Source organism: Recurvomyces mirabilis (genome assembly GCF_035927965.1).
Source record: "Recurvomyces mirabilis strain CCFEE 5264 chromosome Unknown scaffold_32, whole genome shotgun sequence".
In the NCBI taxonomy this organism is placed as follows: domain Eukaryota; kingdom Fungi; phylum Ascomycota; class Dothideomycetes; order Mycosphaerellales; family Teratosphaeriaceae; genus Recurvomyces; species Recurvomyces mirabilis.
In genome coordinates, this window is record NW_027041966.1 from 162,922 (window position 1) to 185,365 (window position 22,444).

The 22,444-nt window shown below is 53.4% G+C and overlaps 10 protein-coding genes across 10 annotated transcripts; 4 read left to right on the forward strand and 6 right to left on the reverse strand.

The window, feature by feature from the left end:
* Positions 1-7: 7 nt before the first annotated feature.
* Positions 8-705, forward strand: RHB1 (GTP-binding protein; the record flags this gene model as incomplete). The annotated part of the gene is made up of 3 exons (XM_064842251.1): positions 8-65; positions 140-408; positions 463-705. The coding sequence occupies 3 exons, from the start codon at positions 8-10 to the stop codon at positions 703-705; spliced, it is 570 nt and encodes a 189-aa protein (XP_064690157.1).
* Positions 706-1,268: 563 nt separating this feature from the next.
* Positions 1,269-2,459, reverse strand: LTS14_009570 (uncharacterized protein; the record flags this gene model as incomplete). The annotated part of the gene is made up of 2 exons (XM_064842252.1): positions 1,269-2,285; positions 2,352-2,459. The coding sequence occupies 2 exons, from the start codon at positions 2,457-2,459 to the stop codon at positions 1,269-1,271; spliced, it is 1,125 nt and encodes a 374-aa protein (XP_064690158.1).
* A 983-nt stretch (positions 2,460-3,442) lies between these two features.
* LTS14_009571 (uncharacterized protein) lies at positions 3,443-3,815 on the reverse strand (the record flags this gene model as incomplete). The annotated part of the gene is made up of 2 exons (XM_064842253.1): positions 3,443-3,678; positions 3,737-3,815. 2 exons carry the CDS (start codon positions 3,813-3,815, stop codon positions 3,443-3,445), a joined length of 315 nt encoding a protein of 104 aa, XP_064690159.1.
* A 671-nt stretch (positions 3,816-4,486) lies between these two features.
* Positions 4,487-6,209, forward strand: URC1 (putative GTP cyclohydrolase; the record flags this gene model as incomplete). Its single annotated transcript, XM_064842254.1, has 3 exons — positions 4,487-6,008; positions 6,079-6,149; positions 6,204-6,209. The coding sequence occupies 3 exons, from the start codon at positions 4,487-4,489 to the stop codon at positions 6,207-6,209; spliced, it is 1,599 nt and encodes a 532-aa protein (XP_064690160.1).
* A 405-nt stretch (positions 6,210-6,614) lies between these two features.
* MYO2 (Myosin type-2 heavy chain 1) lies at positions 6,615-11,668 on the reverse strand (the record flags this gene model as incomplete). The annotated part of the gene is made up of 3 exons (XM_064842255.1): positions 6,615-7,113; positions 7,199-11,478; positions 11,534-11,668. The coding sequence occupies 3 exons, from the start codon at positions 11,666-11,668 to the stop codon at positions 6,615-6,617; spliced, it is 4,914 nt and encodes a 1,637-aa protein (XP_064690161.1).
* A 1,158-nt stretch (positions 11,669-12,826) lies between these two features.
* On the forward strand, positions 12,827-13,579 carry LTS14_009574 (uncharacterized protein; the record flags this gene model as incomplete). Its single annotated transcript, XM_064842256.1, has 1 exon — positions 12,827-13,579. One exon carries the CDS (start codon positions 12,827-12,829, stop codon positions 13,577-13,579), a length of 753 nt encoding a protein of 250 aa, XP_064690162.1.
* A 209-nt stretch (positions 13,580-13,788) lies between these two features.
* LTS14_009575 (uncharacterized protein) lies at positions 13,789-14,956 on the reverse strand (the record flags this gene model as incomplete). The annotated part of the gene is made up of 4 exons (XM_064842257.1): positions 13,789-14,391; positions 14,445-14,579; positions 14,647-14,733; positions 14,786-14,956. 4 exons carry the CDS (start codon positions 14,954-14,956, stop codon positions 13,789-13,791), a joined length of 996 nt encoding a protein of 331 aa, XP_064690163.1.
* Positions 14,957-16,519: 1,563 nt separating this feature from the next.
* LTS14_009576 (uncharacterized protein) lies at positions 16,520-17,757 on the forward strand (the record flags this gene model as incomplete). Its single annotated transcript, XM_064842258.1, has 5 exons — positions 16,520-16,658; positions 16,714-16,928; positions 17,017-17,242; positions 17,295-17,478; positions 17,532-17,757. The coding sequence occupies 5 exons, from the start codon at positions 16,520-16,522 to the stop codon at positions 17,755-17,757; spliced, it is 990 nt and encodes a 329-aa protein (XP_064690164.1).
* Positions 17,758-18,380: 623 nt separating this feature from the next.
* LTS14_009577 (uncharacterized protein) lies at positions 18,381-19,793 on the reverse strand (the record flags this gene model as incomplete). The annotated part of the gene is made up of 2 exons (XM_064842259.1): positions 18,381-19,658; positions 19,713-19,793. The coding sequence occupies 2 exons, from the start codon at positions 19,791-19,793 to the stop codon at positions 18,381-18,383; spliced, it is 1,359 nt and encodes a 452-aa protein (XP_064690165.1).
* Positions 19,794-20,266: 473 nt separating this feature from the next.
* Positions 20,267-22,301, reverse strand: LTS14_009578 (uncharacterized protein; the record flags this gene model as incomplete). The annotated part of the gene is made up of 2 exons (XM_064842260.1): positions 20,267-22,159; positions 22,263-22,301. The coding sequence occupies 2 exons, from the start codon at positions 22,299-22,301 to the stop codon at positions 20,267-20,269; spliced, it is 1,932 nt and encodes a 643-aa protein (XP_064690166.1).
* Positions 22,302-22,444: the final 143 nt, after the last annotated feature.

Here is a 22,444-nt window from a genome sequence, read left to right on the forward strand (position 1 = left end):
AGACGCTATGGCTCCGCAGCAGCAGAAGCAGAGGAAGATGGCTATTGTGGGGAGTCGCTCTGTTGGTAATGCATCCCTATGTGTTTCAACATCTGATCCTACGCTTCAGGATGCTGACCGCTTGGTCTCACGTGTACAGGCAAATCCTCCCTCACCGTCCAATACGTCGATGGCCACTTCGTCGACTCCTACTACCCCACCATCGAGAACACCTTCAGTAAAGTCATCCGACACAGGAACCAAGACTTTGCCGTCGAGATCATTGATACGGCGGGTCAGGATGAATATACTATCCTTAATAGCAAGCACTTCATTGGTATCCATGGCTACATGATTGTCTATAGTGTGGGCAGCAAGCAGAGCTTTGAGATGTGTCGGATTATCCGGGACAAGATCCTGAATCATCTGGTAAGTGATGCGGAAGACAAGTGGAGGACCAGGCTGATATATGGATGTGTATAGGGCGCAGACACAGTACCAATCATGATCGTCGCCAATAAGTCTGACCTGCGACCCGAGCAACGACAAGTCACCGCAGCAGACGGCAAGAAGCTGGCCGATGAGCTAGGCTGTGGGTTTGTGGAAGCCAGTGCACGATATAATGAAAACGTCAACAAGGCTTTCGAGGGCATGGTGGCCGAGATTGAGAAGGGTCAAGATGCTGGTCAGCCGAAGGATGGCAACAGCAAGTGCACAATGATGTAGTGGTGTGCACGACAACATGATGCATCGTCATCACGTGAGAAGGATACCCACATAGGACGAGTGAGCCCGGCGAGCACATGTGCGCCGTGCTGCGATGGATGGCAGTGGCATGGGGATTGAGTGAGCGTGCAGCACCAGATATTACGGCCAGATGAGCAAGCGCATGAGCACGAGTGATGTATGGAACGACAAGTCGGCAACTGTGAGATGAGTGCGGTCCGAGTATACGGTTGCGTACATGGGAGAATAGAAGGCGCTGGCGAAATACCCTCATGTTTGTGGAGTCTGATATTATTTCTAGCGAGTGGCAAGAGGGTACAGAGCAATCATTCCAAGACTTTTGGTTAACAAGTGGGCGGGAAGCTCTTTATACATACGATCAGACTGTGGGTGAGGCTTTCGTAGGCCTCACCATGCATTTCTATACTCCCGCAAGTATTGGCTCACGGCCTCTTTGTACTGCTCCTTGGCGAAGTAGATGGTGTGAAAGTGCTTTTATCTATTCAACTCCAGATCTTTCATATCATTCATATTCTGTCATTCCCAGGACTAGGCCATTCACATCACGTGGTCGTCACCACCACCGAACCACAATCACTTCCGCCCTCCACAGCAGAGCCCACCACCTTGCGCACCCGCTTCAGGAAAGCCGAGACGTTGCGTACGAAACCTGAATTCTCGTTCTTCTCGCCCTTGTCCTTTCTATCCTTGCGGATCGAAGGCCAGGAGAGCGAGCTACGCAGACTTCGTTTCGACGGCTTCCGTTCTGGTACATTCACACAAGGCTCCAGCTCGTCTCGCGGACCGACGTCGGCTGCGATAGGAACTGGAGGCTTGTCTTTCAGACTCCACTGCGTCCAGTCACGGCATTCATGGAAAGCTGGCTCCTGCAAAGACGGAAACTGTGGCTTGTAAGGATCCTCGTCCTCAATCCCCGTATCTGTTCTCGAAGGCGGCTGAGTGGAGATCTTGGAGTCCACTTTCGACGAATTTCGCCAGCCGGGTTTCTTCCCGGATGTTGGCGAACTTGTTGAAGCGGTCTTGTTGATGGCGGCCGCAGCGCTCCATCGGTCCTTCCATGGTATCACCTGGCCCTTTGTCACTCCCGTGAAATCTTGAAGCCATTTCGTGTGCTTACACGCGACTTCTGAATGATCCGGATGTGCGTGGCGAGCAATCGCCGCACGCTGCTGGGGTGCGACAACGTCATTGGAAGGATAGAGGCTCTTGCCTTTCACCTTCTTGATCCGTTCATCCGCTTTCTGCTGTCCGAACTTCTCGCCACCAGGAGCATGCTTCTCCAGGAGATCCCAGTCGTCGGAATGGTCGTACATGTAAGCTGTGAAGACGTTGCCTGAGCCAGCGTGTTGATCTCTGCGGACCTTGCAAAGCTCGATCGCGCGGTCCTTGTTGGAGAGCCCTTGCAGGCGCAGATCTAGCTCAACGGCAGCGATGCGATTGTTGTGGGCTCTTTGTCTTTCTCTGTCGAGGTTATCGTCGCTGGTGCGCATAGGAGGGTCTTTTTGTGGCGCTGCTGCGTTGTAGCGTGCTAGAGGCGTAGACCCGTCCATATTGTCAGGCTATGCAATGATCAGCACTGCTCACGAGGACCCTACATTGATTTTCAAGCTCTCAGGAGAGCTCACCTTGGACTCATGAGTCTCTTCAAGCTGATTGTAACGGCTGGACGTAGAGCTGGCTGTGTCGCTGAAGGCCATATCGGGAGTGCTTGGAGATCTCGTGCTGATAGGCATGGCTGTTCAATCAAAACGCTGCTCGGACTTCCAAATGACACCTGCGCGTGTCCTGGGCGTGCTTCCAATACGGCGAGTGCAGCTGTCAAAGCTACGGCGTACAACCACTCATCTTTGCGAAGAGAGGTTCGAGGAGTCTTGGTGCTTAGTGATCCAGCGTAGGCGCACAAAGGCATTCTGCTGGGAAGGCTGCTTCGCGACTGAGCGAGGTATGTCGTGACATCCAAGCAGGTGCGCAGGTGAGGGAGAAAATCGTCAAGGTGTCGAGTGATTGCCGTCCTCCCGTGCGCTGGGCCTTCACCAGACACGCCTGGTCCTGTCAAGGTCGTGATAATGGTATGAACCTTATCTATGCTTCTCACAGTTTAGCATGTGCGAGTCGTGCCTTGGGACCCTGACGATAGCTGTGCCTGGCCATGAAGTATGACATCGCATCAGATCTAGATGCCTGGCGTGAACGGCGACTCCGTCAGGTGGTAGAACTGCGGTCCAATCTCGATTCTGCTCGTTGGTTGAGACATCGTCGATGAGCATTGGCTCGAAAGGTGCGGAGTAGCGTAAGTTCCTGTCCTCACGAGCTTTGAGTCAGTGGTAAGCAGAAATCCAATAACATATGAGGTGCTGACACTGCAGAGCATGGTAAGTCATGGAACAAACGCGGAGAGCATTTTCGACAGGAGAAAAGGGACCGTGCACAGAATCTGGTCTTGTCACGATTTGTGGATTTGCTTCACTCCACCCGACCGTCTTTCGCCTTTGTCTCTAATTGTCGCCAGACCTGCCTCTCCCCTAAGCCTTGGCTGGTGCTGCAGCTGGCCTTTTCCTCGAGCTAATTGTGGTCATGGTAGAGCCTTAGATTCCTGTCATCTTCAAAAGCTTGTATGGCAGCTTCCACACCCACGAAACGCTACAGCCCGCATGTAGCTCCAGCCGTTCTGTCATGATCCTTGCGTGAGGTGTGTCGTGACATCCTCGTGGTAATTTCAATCTTCGACCTCAAAATCTGCCTCAGCATCCTCGGCGCCTTCGTCATCAATGAACTGTGCATCTTCTTCCGTCAACTTCTCTCCCGGCGCCAAGTCCGCTCGTGCGCCACTGGAAGGCATGGGTCGGCGGGCAGCGAATGCTGGTGCTGCGGGCGTGACAGTCGCTTCGTCCTTTGCGATCGCTTCGCAGGCATCGATCCATTCGTAATATACGTCCACGGGGGCCATAAGCCCTGCAGAGCGGTCAGCTTAGCTCATTCCCGCGACAGTGCCTTCGCGTGTGGTGCGCACCCTTCATCTCATTCGCGGCTTGGTAATGTTGGCCGCACTGCCTGCAGTCGAGTGTGCCGATGTGGTTCTTCTTGTCCATCTGGACCGACACTGAGCTTTCGTGGTTGCAGAAGGGGCATTTGAAGGTGGTGGCGAGAGGTTCGCGCTGTGCTTGATCAGTATGGTCCTCTGGCTATTTGTTGGCGCATAGCAAATCGCGCTACCTTCTTCGGCCCGGTAGGCTTTCTCGATGACTTCTTACGTTTGCCCTAGTTAATATTAGCGACAGGTCGTCAATCTCAGGCGTACAGCGGTGCACACCATGTTTGCGACAGTGCTATGAAAGATACACTTGAAGGTGACGAAGCTGGAGCATTAATACTATCCGTCCTGCATTCAGCAGGAGCTAGATACGACGCTAGCCACATCTAGCGGCATGCGGCTCAACCTTAAATCCCCGCCTCTGTCTTATCTAAGACACGTGCATCACCGTGGTCGACGATAAGCGCAGGTGGCATGTATTCACCTTGTGTGGAGTCCAACAGTCAACGTTGAGCTTCCATCGTTCCTCTCGATTGATCCGACGCCCTCCCTCTCCTGAATCTGGCACCATATAGGCATACGTGCCACCAGAACTCCCCGCCCCGAAGCTTACGTTTGCAAGACCAAGCATGATGACTGGGTAGACATTGTTTGTTTGTACTGGTGTCGAAGGCATAGAGACTCTCCCTGAGGACAATCAACTCGTCTCTCGACTTCCCTCTTGTGACCATGGCTGCTCTACAAGACAACTCCGCGTTACTACAAGAGATCCTAGCCTCTGTACGGTCACTCAAGCAAGACCAACAGCAGCTTGCCGATACTGTCGATGCTATTAATGGTCGTGTCAACGTACTTGCCGGGCTCAAGCAGTCTCACGAAGGTATCATCCACGATGCGTCTGCTCCAAGCCCTAGAATGCAGGCTCAGCCGTACCTTCTAGGCAGTCCGCGAATACCGCCACACGGTCATCATTCTCGCGAGAGCGTAAGCTCAAGCGATGGCTTCAGCAAAGACAAGGAATCAAATGGCCATGCATTGTCGACGTCGCCACCTCCCAGAAGACCTAGCACTACTTTGTCCAAGATTGTGATCACCACCCATCCCGGTCAAGCAGGAGTGGACCCTCTACCTATGGACTGGGGCAATTCAGACTCGCAAAAGCGTGGGCCTGTCGTCGTAGCACGCAGCCCAAGCACGATCCGACGACGCAACGCTATCGGGGCTCATGGTGGCTCGTACAGCATATATTACGCCCTGGCCGTAGCCTCACAGCAGCTGAACACAGACCATAAACCAGATTACACAAACACTGAGCCGGCCGCCAATATCTCCCCAAATCCGACTTGGTTCAATCCAAAAAAGATTGTCGCCATGGATCCACTTGGTCATCTGGCACCCTGGGTTTTCAAAGATATCATCGACACCGAGAACGTCGAGATCCGTCCGACGATAGCAGTCACAAGAGCCCACATGAAGATCCCCGAGCTCGAAGAAAGCGTCCGCAAAGGCCGTCTAGTGCCAGACGGTAAAATCTGTCTTAACGACATCGGCGAGCTAAGTGTGACCAAAGTCGCCGTCGAGCCGGTCTGGTACCTCCCAGGCGTAGCCGAGCGCTTCGGCATCGACGAAGGCGTCCTGCGACGCTCGCTCTTCGAGAATACAGGCGGCAGCTACCCCGAGCTCATCACCCGCAGCGACATCAAGCTCTTCATGCCACCGATTGGTGGCCTAACAGTCTACTGTTTCGGCGACCCAGCCAAAATGGCCGATGCCAAGGTCAAGCTCTCTCTACGTGTCCACGACGAATGCAACGGCTCCGACGTCTTCGGCTCGGACATCTGCACCTGCCGGCCTTACCTAATTTTCGGCATCGAGGAAGCAGTGAAAGAAGCTCAACGCGGCGGAAGCGGAGTCGTGATCTACTTCCGCAAAGAAGGTCGTGCCTTGGGCGAAGTGACAAAATACCTCGTCTACAATGCTCGCAAACGCGGCAGTGACAAGGCGAGCGAGTATTTTAAGCGGACGGAGAATATTGCAGGAGTGAAAGATATGAGGTTCCAGGCGTTGATGCCGGATATTCTGCATTGGTTGGGGATTACAAAGATTGATCGGATGTTGAGTATGAGTGATATGAAGCATGATGCTATTGTAGATCAGGGGATCCCGATCCTGGAGAGGGTGCCGATTCCGGATGAGATGATTCCTGAGGACTCCAGGGTGGAGATTGATGCTAAGATTCATGCTGGGTATTGTGAGTTCTTCTCTCTTCTGCGATCTCGTTTGATCGTTGAGATGTCTTTGCTCATACTGATGGGGCACAGTCACGACGGGCAAGGTGATGACAATAGAAGAGCTGGATCGCGTGCATGGACGGGCTTGGGACGATGTTGATGTGAGTCGTTCACCCCACTATACTGTAGCGGAATCAGACTGACACATGTTCTAGCATTGATCTTGCCATTGCGCGTCCTCGTGGATATAGTACGGCTCTCGATGTCCTATCAATGCCGGGGCCTTGCATCACTATACGTGGTAACTCACGGGGTAGACAGTCGATACAAGAACGAAAAGGCACCGAAGAAGGTTTACGGCAGCCTTGTCACGGGCTCCCCAAAAATACACTACTAGGTAGCACCCACCACACCTATCCTGACGCTAAGCCTCTTCCCATCCTTTGGCATCTGCCCGAATTGCTACCGTCAGAAGAAATGCAAGCCAAGACGCCCACGCAACCCTTAAATGCGTACAAGAAAATGCAAGACCCAAGCACGCACGGAAACGCCAGAATATTGTAGCCCACAAGCCACGACCATCAAACTCGTCGCGGTTGCCTTTCTACCAACCACTGCACCGTATACTACGACGAATACACCCGGCCATTCTCTCCCCCTCGACCACCACCTCGAATCTCATGCACCTCCCCCATCCCATTACGTCCATGCCCATTCAACATCCCACCGCCATTAACTCCCAGAACCCCCCCTCCCAGATCCCCCTCCCACTCCCCATCTGCCCCAAACCCCCCACCATCATCCTCCTCCTCCACCTTCCCCATTCCCGTCGCATCCAGCTGCTGCTGCATCACTGCCTGCGCCGACACAATCTCCGCCAACCGCTTCAGCCGGGGTGTCTGCAGCCACGAAGGCGTATACGTCTCCAACGCCGTGATGACGCGCGGTTCGGCGATCTCGTAAGGGCCGGAGTCGTCCATATCCACTGCTTGGAGGAGGAGGACGTCGGATTTGGGGTCCGTGACGCGGCTCGCGACCGCTTTCATGATTTCGCCGTTGATGGGTTGTTCGTAGTCAGCTACTAGGTATTGGTTGAGGAGTTTTTGGATCTGGTTGGGTGAGAGCCTGGAAAGTGATAAGTCAGTACACCATTTCATCTCATCTCATCCCATTATCAGCCTTTCAGGACAGGGTAGGGTGGCAAACTCACATCCAACAAATATCCTGAATAATCTCAATATCATTCAACGTCGCCTTCTTCAACTGCAACAGCTTAGTCGCCTGCATCAAATGCTCCAACTGCAGCGTCCCCTCGGGCATATCATGGCTCTTGCACCACTCCTCAATCCGGGTGATATTGTAATTAATCTGCAAACCCCTCTTCCAGCTGAGGAAATTCCTGCGCATGAGCAGGTCATTAAACGCCGTCACGCCCACGAGGCGCAGGAGTTCGGTGACGGTTTGTGTAATGATGGTGTCTTCGAGGTAGTAGGCTTTCATGGCCTTGAAGACGTTGTTGAGGAGGGAGAGTAGATTGTCCATGCTGAAGGCCGGGGCGCTGGAGGACTGGAGGAGCTTGCCGAGGAAGCGGTTACTTTCGTTTGTCACGAAGCCGGGTAGGCTCTGGCTTTCGATGATGGCGGGGACGATCATCTTGTGGAGTTTCTTCTTCAGGACTTTCATCCAGGTGTGGTAGATATTGAATTCTAGGCTTTCGAGGTCGTGCTTGACGATCTCTAGGAGGCGGTCGTACTCGAAGTTGTCTGTCTTCTGCGCTTCGTACCAATCCTCGGCGAGGAAGACGAAAGATAGCATCTCGTGCACGTTGCTGAGCCAGAAAGCACCAGGGTTTATCGCGTCGTCGCCATCATGTTGCATGACCTCTTGCTGGATACTCTGCATCACATTCGCCAGGAAGCGCTCACTCTCCTTCACGAAGCCATTATTCCACATTTCACTCGTGACAAGGTTGATCAGGTAAGCCGGGAACAGAACCTCCTTGTCTGTGGGTGGCGGAGTGGAGCCAGGTGCAGGTATCTTCAGGTTCCTTATAAGTCCCATAGTCACCTCATCGTTCAAGCCATCCTCATCCGCCAATAGCGACTCCAATTCCATCTCCACATTCTCCAGCGAAGGATTAAACGTCGACCCAGACAAATTCTGCGTATGTCCCGAAGCCGTCGCGCCAAAAGCCATCGACACAGGTCGCGGGTTAAAAGTCCCACTAAACCTCTCCGTCTGGATCTGCTCCAACGCCGCACTCCTCCTCTTCGGCTTCTTACTCGCGACCAAATTAATAAGTCCACTAGGCTGTTGCACCGCGCCCCCAGCCCCAACCATCCCATTCCCATTCACCATATCGCCAGCCACAGGCGCCATGACCTGCGCCCTCTTTGCCAGCTCCAACTGATCCTGCATCTCCGCCAACTGCTGCCTGAGACTCAACTTCTCCGTCTCGCTCGCCGTCTTTCCCTGCCTTGTACTCTCCAATTCCGAACTGGTACTCCTCAAACTCTCCCTCAACCCCTTCTCCTCCTCCTGCAACCTCCTCATACTTCCCTGACTCTCCTCGAAATTCGTCTGCAAGCGCTGGAAATCCGCCTCGACCGCCGTCAACTTCGCCGCCGTGATACCAGCCTGATTAGCATCCCGCTGCAACTCATTCGCCCGCTGCTCCAGCGCCGTATGCCGCTCCCGCCAACTCTTCAACTGATTCTCATAACTCTGCACCTGGCCCTTCAACGTCCTGTTCTCCGACCTCATGGACCCCAAACTCTGCGTCAACTCCACAACCTTATTCTCCAACTTATACGAAATCTGCTTCAAATCCCTCGCCTCCTCGCGCAAAGTCTTATACCCCTTCCGCGCCTGCTTGCCACGCCACAAACTCTGCGCCTTGACCACATTTCGCCTATAATCTCTCCACTGCCTGAGCTGACTATGTCGTCGCCACGTCCGTTGGATGATTCGAGCAGCATCGCCTAATCTCTTGTCCAGTATCGATTTACGTGTAATCCATCCCCGTGCCGCTGCTTCAAAGACGATGAGATGGTTGCGCTGGCGTACGTAGCTCTTGCGGGCCTTCTGTCCGCGCCAGACGCGCTGGATCGTCGTCGCGCCTTTTTGCCGCCGTGCCTCTTGGGCCCTTTTGCGCGCCAGGAGTCCTCGGATGAGGGCCTGAAAAGTCTGGATGCTTTCGCGCGCTTCGAGGTATTTCTTGCGTTGATGTAGACACCGCAGATTCTTCTGGATCATGATCGCGGCGCCTGTCAGGCGGTTCGTGCGGAGGTTTTCGAGGAAGGCGAGCATACCCGCCCGGAAGAAGATCTTGGTCAGACCTAACTGGTACTTGTCGGTGCCGTCGTTCTTGCCTGCGCCAAATGCTTTGCGGAGGATATTGTTGGCCATATCCCGGATCTCGTGCGTCCACTGTGTGGATGGTATCAGCATATAATACCTCAGCGCGAACTCCTCGTACGTCCATCTGGTCGGGTAACCAGCGCACGAGATTCTGACTGTCTCCAACACTCCACAAGCACGAAGTTGGCTCAACACCATCGGACCCTCGAACTTCCATGCCAGCTTCTCCTCATTGGGCTTGATACATCGAATGTAATGTACCTCAGTCCTCTCAATCGTGGCCATGAGCTCGATCAAACTGCTCTTGAAGATATTGCCCAGAGTTGGCTTTCGCGCCGCCGCAGCTCCGACTCTCTTACCAGGCGTAGCTTTTGGCGCGACTGCAGCCGTATCTCTGTCTCTCACTGTCGTCGAAGCATCCATGACTTCTCGGAGGAAGCCATTGGATGTGTTCCGTAGCACTTCCAGATGTTCGTCCGGTACTGTGTCCCTGTTCTTCTCAATGAAACCTTCGCTCTCGTACGTCACGTCGATAGCGTAATGGCAGACCGTGAAAGCACTCTTGCCGAATCGTGGCTTCTTGTAGAAGGCATGCTTATCGTTGGAGAAGTTGTGATGAAGCTTCGTCACGAAGCTTTCATCAGACCCCATCGGCAATCTACTCTCCTCATCAAGCAGTGCAAGCACACCAAGCTTTCCTTCGATCAAGTCAATGCAAGGCTGGTTGTCTGAGAAGTCGATAAATTCCCACTGGATCTGCTCACGCATATATTCCTCCTGCTCGAGCTTGAAAACATGCTGATTGAATTCCTGCTGCAACTTCTCGTTGGCATAATTGATGCAGAACTGCTCGAAGCTGTTCTTGGCGAAATGCTCGAAACCGTAGATATCCAGTACACCAATGAAGCTCTTAACTTGCTCGAGGGTCTCTTCTGTGGCGAGGAAGTTGTTCATGGTCTCCACAAGCCAGTCGAAGAGGGATGAGTAGATGTACTTGGCGACCGAGTCTCGCACGACAGTTGCTTGCTGTGCAGTAAGGTTTGACACAATCTTCTCGCCTCGAGTAATGAGCTGCTTCTTGACCGTCCATTTGGCGAATTCAGCAGCATCTATTCCGAGAAGTTGTGCAGCCTTGGCAAGTGAAGGCTCCGAGGCAGACAAGTTGGATTCTGTCCTGGTCGCAGTAATCTTCATATTACCAATATGCAGCAGCGCAGCAAGTATCCGCCAAAGCGACGTCTGCACCTCAACCGACACACCAAGTCTCGTCAACGCCTGCCTGGTCTCATTGAAATCCTTCCCATCATACACACCCTCGATCTGTGGCGCGCCGCCCTGATTCAAGAAATCAAAGTGCTCCGGTGGTATCAGGCCCAACTCTTCCCTTTCCGCCTCGGTAGCGCCCGCGACGAGCTGGTAGAAGATGTGGTAATTCCTCTCCTTAAGCGGCTGAAACACCAACCGCGACCGCTCGAGCAAATATGTCCGTATCCTCGCACCAATGATATCCGTGCTCTTGTTGAACATGATCTCGATGTACTTGCCGAAACGGGAGGAGTTGTCATTGCGAGTCGTCTTTGCATTGCCGAAAGCTTCCATTATAGGGTTGGTAGCGAGGATCTGCTCTTCCGTCTCGCTCATGGAGTCGCCTGAGCGGTCTCGTCGGCGGACACCAGGCTGATCGGGTGGTTCTCGTGTGGCGAAGTAGCGCATTATGTACTTTGCGCTGACCGTCTTACCTGCTCCGGACTCACCTGAGACGACAATGGTCTGGTTACGACCATCTCGCAGCATTTCCGCGAATGCCTCCTCCGCTATGGCAAACAGATGCGGTGCTTGTGAAGACCGATGCTTGCCGGCGTAGACTTGCACCATGCCCGGGACATAGAGCGAGTCGACTCGAGCAAAGGGGTTGGTGGCTATCAGCACGATGCCGGAGTATGTGTAGATTTCCTTCTGGGCATAGCGCAGCTTGATGGCCTGGAGCACGGCCGGCTCGTTCAGATGTGAGAGGTTCGTCAGGTCGTCAGAGGCTTCGAGCATGGCCGGGTTCATGAGCGGCGGTAGCGTTCCATTCGTCGAGGAGTTCTCGTTCTGGAGCGCGGCTAGGGTTGTCTCGACCGTTTTGGTCTGTCATGGTCAGTATAACATCAAGTCTCTCCTTGCACACCTCCATCTGCCATACCTCGCCATTCTCCAGTGCAAACACCAGTCTGATCTTGTCCCCATCCACCTTCTTCTGCGTCACCTCCGAAGCAACCCATCCTTCAGTGACGTCCGGCTGCCACGCCTTCGTCCCAACATCGTACGGGTGGGCCATGGTTATCAACTACCACGACGTCCTCCCAACACCAAGTCGAGTATGGGAAGAACACTCAGACAACCCTCTGAATCCTTATAACGCCAGCGCTAAGGGATCAGCAGCCAACAAACTAATCTCCTCCCCACGCTGCCTTCTGCTTGCTGCTTGCAGCTACTCTCCTACAACAGCCAAAGAATAAACAAAGACACAAGCGCGTCGTCGGTCTAGGTGGTAAGAGTAGGTCGCTAGCATGGCATGGCTGACCTCGTCGTCGCTTTCGTGTGAGAGGGGATGATATTGTCTACTATACTCTCATCCTACAGCAGGAGACCCCCGAATAACACGGCCACACCAAACCGCTTCGCGTTAAATCCTTACACGCGCGTTTGGTCCCGGCTGCGACCGAGGATGCCGGCCGCCCCCTGCGTCGAGAGAGTAGAGGCGAAACTTTCCACTTTTTTCTTTATTGTGAGATTCTGTGGAGAAGAGGAGATGCACGAGCGCCGTTTGTGTTGTTTCAGAATTCGACTTGCCCTACCACCAAGAAGTTGGTATATACATGATAACAGTGGAAATATATCGAACTGAAGCTTGATCTCGTCAAACCCGTGCAGGCTTCGCCACAGTCATGCTCCTGGCTCTCACATGCTGCTTCACGGCTCTCCCGAAGATCATCTTCTTACGTGCTATTGGTCAGCAGCTCACTATTGCCGACAAGACATATGCCTATCAAGCGGCTTGTACAGACTCACACCCCTCTCACTGCACCGGAACCGGCCATGACGAAGACACTTCGCTACGCAGTACACCAATCCAGCTAGGACATCATGAACAGCTCCAGATAAGTAACAGCAATATCGCGATCCAGCTGCTCTCCCACAGTGATTCGTCATGTGCCTTAGTGAAGACACGATGCCATCGTCCTGTATCGAAGAACGACATCTCGTTCTGGTAGTCACTATAGTGTAGCAAGTAATCCAACACGGCTTACAAGAGTCACTGCTGTACACAGAAACACAGAAACACAGGTATAAAACCTTCGCCCAGCTCGCTCAATATCCGACCCTTCTTCAATCGTCGCACCGCATCGCTATTTCCCTTACTCACACGAATCCACCATTCTCCAAGCAGGACTGCATCAATCTATCCCGTGTTCCAGACACCCCCCTCACCAGCATGCCATACTCCAACTCCACGCAGCCCGGCGCGCGTGACATGTACTACAATGACCTCGACGACCCTTATGCCGACTATCCAGGCGGACGTCCAGCTGGTGTCCCTAGCCAAGGACACAGAGGAGACGGTGGCAGGTCTGGCAAGCGCCTGACATACGGCGGAGTACTCGGCGAGCACGGACCCAGTCTGGACGAAGAGTTCGACTCCCTTTTCAACATTAGACCCGGTGATCGCGGGCGCTGGGATCGAGAAGATGCCGTGGCTCGTGATCAGCGTGGTCCTGGGCGTGCTCAGGGAGGAAGAAGTCATGATGGTTTCGAGGAGATGTTCGGCGGCATCGGAGATGGTGGGAGCAGATATGGTGGCGGTGGTATGCGTGATGCAGACGGGGGTCGTAGAGTACCACAAGGCCAAGATCATTTCTTCGAGCCGACTGACCATCCTTCCGTCGGGTATGGCCAGGTGCAAGCCCAAGGCCAGCGTATGCAGGATCCGTATGCCGGCCATAGCGGCAGACAAGGTCGTCTAGACACGTTTGACGATCTGTTTGGCGGGTCCGCCCATGATCGTGGAGGCGGAAATGGTTTGTCCACTGGCCGTCGCGGCGGAGGGCGTGGTGGTCGGACGGAGGATCCTTATGATGAAGGTTATGGCGGCAGGATGCCACTGGACCATGAAACCCGGTTTGATGAGTGGGAGGGGTTTAGGTCACCTGGTCTCTCCCGAATGCCTTATGGTGGACGGTTGAGGTGAATTCGCAATACTCACAAGCTCGCCATGAAAGCCCGGGCTTAGATTTTAGCTCGAGCTCAGTAGTCTGGAAAGAGGCCATAAAGTCCAGAAGGGTGGTCCCATGCCGTGCCAGCTGCAACGACGCGGCAAAATATCCTCATCCCTCAAGATAGTTTCTAGATGGTTTCCAATCGTATTCTCAACGTTGCAACTGGTATCAGCAACTTTCTTCAGCCCCTACCAGACCGAGTTGGAGAGACGCCAGGTTCGAAATCGTCCATATGTAACGCTGCCTCAAGATCCATGTTATCCGGATCAAAGGTCTTCTTCGAATTCGTCTTCGTAACTACCATCGGAAATCCAGTCAAGAAAGTATTACCATCCGCAACATCTTCTTTCTTCTCCTTGCCTTGCTTGTCAAACTGACCTCGGATATTGTCGCTCGCTAGACTGCCAAGTCTAGCTAACCTATGCTGCTTCAAGCGATCCAAAGCAGTCTTGAAGTCGTCGAGGATGATGGTGTCGGTCAAGCACTTAAAGACGAATGCCGGTTTCCAGAAGGGGTTGATGCCGTCTGGTAGACCGGACCCAGATATGACGTGCGTGACAGCCAGAATATCGACCAAGATGAAGCAGATGCTGAGCATCATGGCGCCGAATAAAATGCCGAAGCGAGGTGAGACACGCATGAGCTCGAGAAAGCCGAAATCATATCGAGTCTTGATGTTCCATAGTAGGTTCGCGATGGTGAAGATCCACCAAGGGTCTCGAAAGAGGGCTTCGTACGGCCTGGTGTACACGAACAGATTACTGGTGTTGCTGAAATAGAGGAACTGGTTTCGTGTCAATTTTTGGTTCGGTAGATGATCGATACTGCGAGACTCACGTTGGCAACGATTTCCAGTATCCAATATGGCTGTACTAATATGACAGTAGTGATGTAGAAAATGCTAGCCCATCGTGGTAGTAGTGGTTTGTTCTTGATCCATGCAATGACATTATGTAAACTCCAGCTCGTGTTCTAGACGGTCTATGTTAGCTCGGCATTGACCATCATCAGAGTTTCGAGTATGCAAGACATGTCTTACCAAAAAGATTGCCGTGACGCTAAGATACCAGTTATACACTGGCGCATTCGTAAAGATGAAAGTCCCGTGAAACATTCCAAACACAAGCTAGTAGCAGTCAGCATGGCGCAATACTGGCTACATGATGACCACGTGATACCTCGATCAGAATCAGCTTATGCAAAAGTACACCACGGCGCATGTTCGCGAATGCGACACAGGCCATGATGATCAGCGAGCCGACCATGTAGCCTTGTGCCCATGCTTCAATAATCGCTCCAGCTGGGTCGGACGGTTTCTCGACATGCAACACACGCTTCGCGAGCTCCATGGTTGCGACTCGGCTTGCAATGCGAGGTCTCGAAGCGCCACTGAAGTCGAGTCTTTCTTGGCGCACGCAAGTTGTCACTACCCGAGGAACTGCCAGCTCCAAACTTCCATCACCCGCTGACAGCAATTGCCTCCAGCCCGAAGTCAGCAAAAACACATCAGTGTAGCTTCAAGTGGAGTTGAATGGAAAAGCAGACAGGAATAGCCAGCTTCGCATGGCAAATGACAGGGAGCTAATGGGCGGGGAAGGATCATGAGAGTAGGCTCGTGGCGGTGGCAGTGGAGTGATCCTTGTGATTCCTTACCTTTCGACACAATCTCTTTAGGCGTCAGTGGAGCTCGAATGTGGGGAGGTCTGCGTAGAGTGATTCGAGTGCACTAGTCAACTCTCGACGTATCCTTGGCAGTGCCGCAGTACACTTCGATCTGTTCATAGCTGGCCAACGCAGAGTGTGGCTTGCCGCTGGCCGTACCTGGTGACTCGGCCAGAGCAGACTATTATTGTTGGCATCTAGGGCAATGTGCGCCTCACCGCCAAACCCGCGGCATGCTCCGGCACAATTCCCAAAGGACGGGCATGTTCATGTCCAGGTGGCTTTGGGGCGATCGGTCGGTCGCGTGAGGATTCAGATGATCGTATAAAGTAAACGTTCCAGCAGTAACAATGTACTGATTTAGTCTGGAAAAGGCTCCATCGGGATGCCGAGAAGCGCTGACACATTCTTGGCGTGCCGTCCCGCTCCAGCTTTCTGGCACGCCAACTCCTTCGCGAATCGACAACGTGCCTCCGCCTCGATATGCTTCTCACACTGCGGCTACCGCGCCGCCCGAAGTGCAGCCTGCCAACGCTTCTAGGCCTTCATCACGGAGGCTGGCGTACAACGAGCACGCTAGAAGGCCTGTCGAAGATGCTAAAGCACGCAATAAATCGATAGTCTTGCTAAGCCTCTTCTGATATTACCACCACAACTACTCGAGCTGACTCAACAAGCATAAGCCCTGCGAACACACGGCCGTACTCATTCCAGTAATCGCTGACTGGCTGGCTGGGGTTGCTCATCTTGACTTTCGAGGCCACCCTCTGCCTTCTCCGAGACATCGCATGCCTAATAGCGCAAACCAACGGCTCGGCACTACAGATTTGCTTTTCACCAGTCTACTGTCAAGCGCAAACTCTCGAATAAGCTTACTTCCCGATCAAGCTACGAGTAGCTGGCACCTATTCTGCTCACGAGTTCAGGAACAGGCAACGATGCTCTCGCCGTGGCCGTATGCACTCGCTAGCCCGAGCGTAGCACTGCCTCCCTGCATAAGGCCCGCCGTCTGGTCTGCTGTCAGTAGACGATGGAACCCTAGCCGTACGGCACTACGCGCAGAAGCACACACTCACAGCAGATCAGCTCGCAGGAATGACATCGATGGCATAGTTCTGCGTGGTGGAGCATTCCCCCGGCGCATATAAGGTATGTAAGATGTGGTAAGCTCTCTTGACTCTGACTTTTTTCCTATACTCTTCTTGTAGCCACGATCTCAATCTCTCGAATAGTCAACACAATCGGATACCATGTCTTTCCGTAGCATTTGCTTTGCCTTGTGGGCGCTGACGGCCCAGCTCTGTCTGGCGGCACCCTTACCAAAGCTTGAGGTTGGTCTGATCAAACGGTCTGAAGCTGGACCGCAGATTGGAGGCGCAAATTTCCCAGGTGAGTTCAGCGTACTACAACGTGCTACGAAGGATTGCCGACTGATGCAGTCAAGATCCATCCATTATACAAGTCAATGGCGTATGGTACGCCTTCGCAACAAGAACGATAGGAAGTAGCCTACACATTCAGATCGCCACATCACCCGATTTCAACACCTGGACCCTCGTCAGAAACTCGGACGGCTCCCAGAAAGATGCTCTGCCCAACCTGCCCTCCTGGGTCAACGCTGCCTCACCAAACACGTGGGCGCCAGATCTCATCCAGATTGTGAGTCTCACGTCGTGCGGGATGCTCATTCATGACCTTCGCTGACGATGCATGTTCTCTAGGACAATACTTTCGTGATGTACTATAGTGCCACGACAGCTCAGAACACCGCCCAACATTGTGTTGGTGCGCCACATCAAATAGTATTACCGGACCTTTCACACCTGTCGGCAATGGCGCTCTGATCTGCCCAACCTCTCAAGGTGGTGCCATCGATGCTGCTGGCTACTGGGAGGCTGCTACTGGACAGCGTTATATCACCTACAAAGTAGACGGCAACAGCCAGGGCCATGGTGGAGCTTGTGGCAACAATGGTAAGACCAACGATCTGATAAAACCTGATATCACCATGACTAACCTCATCAGTTGCTCCATATGTTGCAACGCCGATCATACTCCAGCCAGTCGCCAAAGATGGTTACACTCTGCAAGGCTCGCCAACGACGATCTTGAACAATAATGGTGCCGCAGATCAGGGGATCGTCGAAGCACCATCCCTCACGAAAGTGGGCAGCACATATATTTTGTTCTTCAGCTCCGGCTGCTTTACGTGCGTTCACTCAATATGGTGACACTTGTGGAGAAATGCTAACAATCAAGCAGAACTGGCAGCTACACCGTCAGCTATGCAACGTCCACCTCAATCACCGGTCCATTCACGAGGGCTTCAAGTCCACTCTTCGCCACTGGTACAGACGGCCTCAACACTCCTGGTTCCGCCGACATCTTCAGAGACGGCAAGCACATGCTGTTCCATGCAAACTCTGCGTCAGGGAGAGCATTATACACCGCTCAAATCACTGTGAATGGGAACACCGTGTCAGCATGATTGGTGAGAACTGAAATATTGATCGTTGCATTTGATAGCGTTCAAGCGGCATTGAGCGGCTCATGGTAGATCATCTTTATCCAAAAGCACATAATATGACGAAATGATCACATCTTCTGGTGACATTCTACAGGCGAACTGCTTTTAGCTCTCAGCTAGCCACTGTGCAGCGCTGAGGCATCGGCGTAGGCCGCTGACTGGGTTGCCTTTGCATGCAGCATAGATTGAATACAGGCCCTCGCATTCCCAAACTGTGCGAGTCGCGTGCTTTTGTGCTCCCACATGGTCATCAGTACGATGCAACATTACAACAGCCAAGCCCGGACGATGGAGTGGAAGCTTCGTGTGGCGCCTTACCATCAGCCTTCTTTTCTTTCCAGCTATAATAGCGCCGAATATGGCTGCTTTTGCTCTGTGTTGGTACACACGTTGCGAGGTGAGGTCGTTTGAGTGGCTGTAAAGGCAGTGATCGGCAACCGCGCGAACTTCACCCAAGCGGGCGACCCGGCTCGACAAATTAGTCGCCGATCACGTCGATCACGTTTCTTTGCACTGCAAGTATGGGTTGTAAGAAAGAAGTTCGCTCAAGCTTATCCTCGGTCTACGCTGATGACGTTGGTGGCTCATGCTACTTTCTTCTCACCATGCATTTCCGTCGCTTTCGCAGCCTTCTCAATCTGCGAGCCCGCCGGCACCTTCAGCCCTCCGTATACAAGGGCTACAACACCCACCATTCCAGTTCCGCCAATAATGTAAGCGACATCCCTGCCTGCCCACCAATACAGCGTGCAGAAGATCAGAGGCCCCAAAGCCCGGCCTACTTGTCCGAAGCTGCGATGATGACCGAGTTTCTCTCCTCGCTCCTCGGCTCCGGCTTCGAAGCTGGAGAGGCTGTTCAGACCGGTCACGACTGTGCTGTTCGTGACTGCTAGTAGGGTTGCCGCAGCATACAGGCCGTACTGCGTTGTCAGCTGGGAGAGTATGAAGAACGCAGCTGCACAGCTGATTACACCCATCTGGACATTGCGTAGCGGGTGCATGCGTCGGGTCACGCCACCCTGCAGGAGACTTGCTACTAGACCGATGTAGCCGAGCAGTTTGCCTGATTCATTCGAGCCGTAGGAGAAGAGGTCGTAAGTCATGAATGGGAAGGAGAACTCCATGCCGCTGAAGAAGAGGATGAAGGTAAAGTGCGTGAGGTTCAGTAGAGTGTGAGAGTTCGTGCGTTGGCGTTTCTCGGCCGGGACGTGCTCGGTAGTCGTATTGCCGTTTGTAGTTGGCTGCATGGCTTGGTGTGTCTCTGGCAGCGCATAGTAGAGGTATATCGTCTCCGTCACGATCAAAGCCAGAGACACTCCCGCTGCTGTTGCGAAAGGATTGGCTGCGACTGTGTTGATCTGCGAAAGTGCTGCACCAAGCGCTGGCCCGAAGGTGAAAGCTATACTGAAGCATGCACCGACCATCGCCATTGTCTTCCCACGATCCTGCTCGCTGCTGATATCCGTTGCGATGGCAAGAGCCAGCTGCACATTGCCTTCACTCAACCCTCCTACGACACGACTCGCCAAGAATGTCCTGAAGTCGGTTGCTGCGCACCACAAAGCTACTGAAGCAATATTCCCAACCATGGAACACAACAATGCTCTTCTCCGTCCATAACGGTCAGATAGTGTGCCGATGATAGGCGATGCAATAGCTTGGCAGAACGAGAAAAGCGAACCCATGGCCCCTCCCAGTAAGACTATGTCATATCGATCATTGATGGGCTTGGCGAAGCTGTTCTTGTAGGCATTGAGGCCGTACAAGATCCTCGATAGCACGGTCCCAGATGACTGGGTCTCGAGGTTACGGTAGAACTCCAGCAGCTTCGGGAAGAGAGGGAGGATGAAGGTGAAGCTGATCTATGCACATATCAGACCAGCACGCGACCCATCGCAGGTAGTGCTAGAACTTACTAAGTCAAGTAATAGGGAGATGAACAACACTCTCAGGACCTGTTTCCGCCGTGCAGGTGTTACGACTTGTGCTGCTGCCATTGTTCAGATCACTGCTTCGGCGGTATTCCCCAAAAAATGGACCAAAGACGCCTGGAGAGATCCAACGCAGCGCACGATGTATAACAGTGTCAACGACCTGCTGTTTGACCGAGGCACGACCAAAGAGTTTCTGAACAACTTGTAACATCTCGTTGGATCTGACTGGCGCGCGTCATGCCTGGCTTCATGCACTGTCGATCAGCGGCCCCGCATGTTGCCAAACTTAGACCCTGGGCCTATCGCCGAGGCATTTGCCTTGTGCACAATCCGGAGAGGTAAAAGACGCGAAGCAGGCCATTGATAGGAATTCTTGCGAAGTGTGCTTAACGACGGTATCTGTACATGGGGTGCTGATTGTAAGACAGGATAAGCAGGCGCTCCGGCGATAGTGCGGCAAACCCGCTAAAAAGATAAAGAATGATATCGCGCGATCCCCTTGGTCTGTAGCACCACGGCCAACGCTCTCAACCTCATCAAGAAGGCCCACGTCCCTTTGCAGCAATGCGCGCTCGAGCTGCAGCAATACGGTCTTGGTTCAGTTCTCGGCCACTCTTGTCCGTCAAGCTCGAAAGCCGCATACCAGCACCAGGTGCGTTGATAGCGTTCCATGCTGCTGTTGGCTTGATGTTCTCTGCCAGAGCTGGTCTGGTTTTCGAAGCCGGGCTCTCATCGTCTTTGGTTGTGGCACCCGTAGTGGTAGGTAGCGGCTGCGCTTTCGGATCGAAATATGTTGACTTCTTTACATCGACCCCTGGTGGTGAAAGCATTGGACTTGGTTGAAAGGGACTTGAGGCTAGTGGTGGCATGGTGAGGTCGCTCGTGAGGTCCACGGTTGTAGTTTTGGTCCTGATCGGTGATCTTGATCTCGCTGGGACTTCATCAACGTTTGGCGCTGGTGCTGTTGGCAAGCCTGCCGCAAGTGCAGGAGAAGTCTTGGGCTTCTCTGCTGCCTCACGCGGCCATATTACTTCTTGTCGCACCAGCGGCTCTTTCGCGAACTGATCCATTGGCGGCGAGGGTTGTACGGAGTCTCGCCGTAGCAGACTTGCAGATGGCAAGGTGTTGATACTCAGCGATTGTAAAGGTGTCACTTCAGTACCGCTTGTGATGCTGCGTCCTGGTTTGCACGATGCCTTAGATCTCTCCGGGGATCGGCTTCGCGCAAGGCCACTCGACTGGAGTGATTGGTTCCAGATGTCATCATCAGTCTTCGTTCGTGATGTTGTAGGTCGTGTTCTGGTCCGTGACTTCACAGGCTCGGGGTCGGCTTTGGCTGCGATCTCATGCTTGCTCATAGCTAGCACTGGCACGTCCGATGTCGTTGGTAGCGCAAGCTGCTCTATTGTCGTCTTTGCCGCTGGGACGAGAGGCTGAGAAGTATGTTGTGCCGATGCTTTTGGAGCAAGATGGCCCTCCTTGATCTTCGAAGGAGCAGCGGACTCAACTTGCACGATAGATTCAGCGGCAGGGCGAGCACTAGCCTGCTCCAATTCCTGCTGCATTGCCTTCAATCTCCGCTCAAGCTCAGCGGTTCTCTTCTCCAGCTTCTCCACCTTCTTTCGCTCCTGTCGGAGCTCGTCCGCCAGTTCGATGCACTGCGTGTCCTTGTCGCGTGCAAACGTCTTCGCAGCCTTCTGCTTGGTAATAAGCTTCCTGATCTCACGTTGCGAGTTTTCGCGATAAGAGTCGTATTGAACTTTCCAGTATTTGCCGGAGTCAGAGACAGGCTCGAGCATATCTTTGGTCATGTCAGACTCGTCTACGCTCTTATTACGTCTGTGTGTCCTCGTCCGCTTGCCAGACTCGTCGCGAGCCTGCTCCAGCGCTTCTGTAAGCTTGCTACTTCGCCCCTTCGTCTTTTCAATCCTGTCCGGTACGTCCGATAGATCGTCATCACTGCCAATTGGCTTGGTCCACGGGCTCGGGAACTTGCCTGGATATTCCTCCGGCAGACCACTTTTGGACGGTCTCTTCTCCTCGTTGTCCAGGACGTGGTCGCCAAAAGTGACATTCTTCTTCTTCGCAGCAGCCGTGCCGGGCGTCATTAGTATGCCCTTGGTCGGCGAGCTGACAGCTTCAGGCGCCGCAGCTTCCTCCAACAAACGAGCATCTCCAGCACTCTTCGGTCGCGTCAGTTGTGGTCGTTCGGGGCGCGTATGTGCTCGCGTTCGTGTATGCTCGGTACTCGAATGTCGTCGAACTTTTGGCTGTTGCACGGTCTGAGGCGTGCCAAAGATGGCATGCTTGAAAGCGCGAACTGCAAAGACAGGCGCCGGCGTTTCTGGCGGGTCGACATAGCCTGTTGTGCCAGGGTCTGTCGCTTCTTCTGGCAGCTTCTGGCCAGCCAGCCAGTGCAACATATTGACCTGGTAGGGTGTTTAGTGCGAATGTATACAGTGATTGGTATGCATATCAGTGTTGCGCAGTGTCCAGCGTTGTGCACCCATTGTTTATCTATTTTTGTCTAACCATTTCGAGCACGTCGCGCTGCGGGACTATCCGCCACATCGTGCCTACCTACGCCGATGACTCCGACCACGAACTACTCTTCACCTTAGGTATCTATCTATGCAGACCATAACAGACCACTTTGGGACTCGATCAAATCTTGTCCGCAATGACAACTGTCGCCGCGTAGTGGATTGCAGCTT